The 4,348-nt window shown below is 44.6% G+C and overlaps 1 protein-coding gene across 1 annotated transcript in view; it reads right to left on the bottom strand.

Moving 5' to 3' along the window:
- Positions 1-1,109: 1,109 nt before the first annotated feature.
- The window catches only part of chrna11 (cholinergic receptor, nicotinic, alpha 11), a 15,114-nt gene continuing 11,875 nt past the window's right edge, over positions 1,110-4,348 (bottom strand). Inside the window, exons 9-10 of the mRNA XM_025007424.2 lie at positions 3,234-3,343; positions 1,110-1,895 (exon numbers count right to left, since the gene is read on the bottom strand). Coding sequence (XP_024863192.1) covers positions 1,170-1,895; positions 3,234-3,343 — 836 coding nt within the window. The 3' untranslated portion in view covers positions 1,110-1,169. The remainder of the gene's footprint in view (positions 1,896-3,233; positions 3,344-4,348) is intronic.

Here is a 4,348-nt window from a genome sequence, read left to right as displayed (position 1 = left end):
AGCCCCTGACCTCCCATCTGAGTTATTAAACCTTTAATATGGGTTTCGTCGGCCCATTACGACCTGCCAGATGCAGTTAGGTAACTGGGCCGTGAATTTTCACTGGTCTCCACAGCGGTGGAGCGACGGGCCGCTGCCTCGTTGACGACCGGTTCGTTTCCGAGCCGCGATAAGCGCCGCACACAGTTCAAGCTGCCGAGGAGCTCCTGATCTCCGCTGATCGTCTCGTAGGGAGATAAGGCCTCGGACGTTTTAAAGTGGCTCACGAGCAGAGAGTGGGGAGGGTTCATCTTCGAAAAGCTTATTAGTCTTAAAGATTATCCAAGGTCTTTCAATTTGGCGGTCATTAGATGAATGCGATTAAATAATAGATGAGCTCCTCTTCTGTTCCTGTGCGATGCAGCGCTCTTGATCTTCGGTCAACTTTTTTTTTTTGTGCATCCGAGCATCAAGCCGCTTCCTGACTCTAAATCTGCCAGTGTCACGTAGGGGGGTGGGGATGGAGTGTTGGCCCTTCATGGCAGCTCTTTGTTTTGTGCCCTTGTAAAAGCCTCTCCCCACCTTCTCGTCTTCACATCACTTTAAATGATGCAGTATTTTCCTCCACATGTGGGAGTAAGGGCCTGTCTTCCCTCTCTGAGACGATAAAACAGTCACACATCTGTCTCTTTTATCTGCCTCTGCCAATCTGTCTGTCTCTGTCTGCCCTGATTCAAGATCCTTACCTCAGGTTGCATTTGACTAAATCCTCTGTTTCTAAACCCTTTTTGACTCATCTTTCCCTTTAATTTTGAAGAAAACTCTTGGAATTGGCCACAAAAATCCATTTCACCTTGTCAAGGATCTGATAAATCACCCTGCGGACCCTAATTTCATTTAAACTTCACTCTGTGTTCCCTTTATCATCTGTTTTCTTCTTTTTTTGGGTACAAAACAGAATGTATTGCAAAGAAAACCATTAGTTTCTTTCCATTTCCCAGATCCGTGCAATCACAAATCACAGAACTTACAGTTTGCTGGAAATTGTGTTTTCTTGGATCAGTGCCCGCTCTGTTCTACATTTTATACTTAATTTTCTTCAATCGTTCCTACATGTTTCTCCTCTTCTGGTTTTCTTTTTTTTTTATTCTTCTTTCTTTTTTCTTTTTTTTTTTTGTTTGTTTTTGCTTTCAAACAAAATCCTTGGAAATAGCGTCCACAAAGTTCGGAGCAGACATGAGGATTGAGATGGTGCAAATTATGTTGAAAACACTAAACGCCACCAGACACAGGCGGTCGATCACAGCGCCCGCAAATTTCCACTGGTCGGCCATGCTCTCGGTCTCATCCTGCTCTCGGAAACGGTCTGCCATGTAACGCACCTCCTCCAGTATAGCCTGCAGCTGGGGGTCTCCTATCCCTGATGTCGAGCCCCCTCCTAGTCCTCCGGGCCCACCTCCAAAGCCCCCGCCACTCGAGACGGTGCTGGGACACCCGACAGTATCCTGAGGTGGTGGCGAGCTGCAGAACTGCGATGGCAGGTGGGGAGGCGGACTTCCCGCCACTCGGGGGGGCCCCGTGGAGATGTTATTCCTCTGGACAGGTTCTGACAACACGGACGAGTCCTCGATGCTCTGGAAGCCCATGTAGAGAAGGTTCCCGTTGTTGTTAGCGCTGGACTGGGTGTGCAGGTGAGGGTGCCCCGCGTGAAGGGGGCCCGTCTGGAGGGGCGTCAGGCTCTGCGGGTGCAGCGGGTGCAGGGCGGGGTCCGGGGGGTTTGGAATGCTCCCGCTCTGCGAGCCCGAGGAGCAGCGGCGCAGGTTGGGAGCGCAGGGGGGCCGCTCCGGGTCGTCGTTCTCCCCCGGCCGCTTCATCCGCAGGAACCACGCGACCCACTGGAGCAAAACCAGCTGCACCTGCAGTGGAAAAGAGAGGAGAAAGGGCAACAGGAAATATGAGAAATCATCACATCTTGGCCCGCTCAGAGCTTCAGTTAAGCTGGACAAAAAGCTCCTTCCTCCGTGGTTTGGTTCTCTGGTTCCAAACTGCCACTGCAAACGTCTAAGTAGCAAACCTTTGCAAGAGCGATGCCTAGTTAAAGCGCCTGAGGCAGAGAAGATTTTTTTGCTCATGCTAGATTCCCTGCAGAGATGAAACTGAAAATATAGCCTTTAACTAAAATTGTGGCCTTACTGAGATGGACTGTGTGATTACCGCTTTAGTGCCGTTATGGGCTTAGATAAAAATAATGGAAATTAGTTCATATATAAAACTTCTGTTTCACTCTATTCATCCAAAAAAGAAGAAAAAAGCTCCCTTAAAGGACAAACTAGCCCAGCAGCATCCAGATGGGTGTCTGGCATCTAATGAGGGCTAATGTTCAGATTACTGCTCAATTAGTCTTTGCAGACTAAGTTTACAAGTCATGTAACGGCTCCTGTTGCTGCCACTGCTGATGTTGTTTTTGTGCAAAGTCTAATTATGAACTGCGCTCGCTCAATGCCCTAATCTGAACCTCATCAATTAGTTTGTTAATTGGCCATTGGATTGTTTGAACAGGCAATTCATCAACAGAACGCCCTTGCAGACGTGTCAATATAGACAACGTTTGCATGCTCATGCAGCCAACCAACTCTTCCATTCATCAATTATTGAAAGCCTGTCATTTTTTTTCCGTCTGCATTTAAAGTAGAAACCTTTTAAAAACAAATGCAGAACAGTGTTGTCTGATATGTCTGCTGAGAAACATACTCGTTAATGAAATGTCTTAATTTCAGATCATTCGTCCGTGTTTACAACGTTTCTTTTAATATGCACGTTAAAAAAAATAAAAACTTCTGTGTAACAATGAGGCGTTCTTTCTCGGTGCTAAACAGAGGAAAACTAGAAATAGGGAGCGAGTCGAAGTGAATCCGCCCACGTTTATCCAGGGCGCTTTGAAATGCGCTCCCACTGTAGTCTGCGGCGAGGCATTTGATGAACACACTAAGGCAGACTGACACTGCTGTATGAGTCACAGCCAAGGAAATCGGTGAATAAAAAGAGAAACTGGCAGAGAGGCCCACGGTGCGCTAATGAACGGATGAAAATGTTGCAGAGCAGAAGACTGTTACTAACGCCGGAATAAAGACTGACAAAAGAGACACGTCGCATCTGAAACAGGAAGCCCGGTCGCAGCTTTAAGAAGAAGAAAGCGTGACGCGCGCCTCCTAATGAGTCTGAAATCAGGATAAAGTGTCTGAGCTCAGCCTCACCCATTTTGGCATGTTTCCTCCATTCGGATCGTGGTGATGATACTGTAGAACGATCACTGTGGCGATCACCGACATCCCAACGATGATCATTATGCTGGCAAAGTACTGACCTGAGGAGGAGTTTAAATCGGGTTATATTTCATTTTAAACTAATCACAGCAGCTTCTGAATTAATATAAAACAGGCAATGTTCAAGGTCATCTTTATAACTTCAATTACTGACAGAAATCTTCTGCGGTTTATTACTTTCCCTCCGTTTGAAGCGCTGTAAGGTCACTGAGGCGATCTTCAAATAGGGTTATCAAGAAAAATTGAATTTATATTTGCGTAAGCATATGTCTGCATATTAAACGGAGAGTTGATGGCAGCGTTACAGCCCGCTCGTTTATACTGCACATGTTGGCAAACATCATCAAACAAATTAAGGTGAGGGTAGTTTGTCTTGAAATAAAAAACAAAAATTGCTGAAAGCAGCACTTTAATGATTATGACTGCTTTTTTTTTTAATCACCGTGTGTCTCCAGGCAAAGATCTGCCTCTGCTCCTGTCTGCAGGGTGAGGTCTGTAAACATCATTTTCAGCCACAGTAAATTTAGACGATAAAATTTTAGTGTAAGCAGGTGGCTTGTATAAATTTGTTTTTACCGTTTTTGTTTATTCGGGGAGGCTGCATGTGTATGATTGTAGATCATTTCTATACTTGCATTGGGACAAAGGGAGGGATGTTTTGTGCAGATAATTAAATCTGCTTTTTCTGTAATAAACCTGACTGCAGAGCTGGACTGATATTCAAACACAGTTGTGTGTGGGATACCTTGATATCTTTAATCATACTTAATATATCTTTACTGTCTAGCACAGTCACGGGGCGGATTATTTTGTCTTTTTGCTTTGAGACCAAATTAAAATCTTATATCAAAATAAACTGGAATGTCGAGTGAAGAAGATGTAGACTTCTTATTTGATTTTAACTCTAATTTCAGTTTTCAAAAGTTCCAATGTAGCATTTTAAATGTGGAAACAAACAGAAAAATAAATTAAAAATCGTGTTTTGAAGTTGAAGCCATTATCAGGTTTAAAAATTTAGAACCTTGACCTTTTTGCCACTGTTTTGT

This window comes from Kryptolebias marmoratus, linkage group LG5 (assembly GCF_001649575.2).
Source record: "Kryptolebias marmoratus isolate JLee-2015 linkage group LG5, ASM164957v2, whole genome shotgun sequence".
Lineage (NCBI taxonomy): Eukaryota > Metazoa > Chordata > Actinopteri > Cyprinodontiformes > Rivulidae > Kryptolebias > Kryptolebias marmoratus.
The sequence above is the reverse complement of the archived record's forward strand: the minus strand, read 5'-3'. Positions and strand labels throughout refer to the sequence as shown.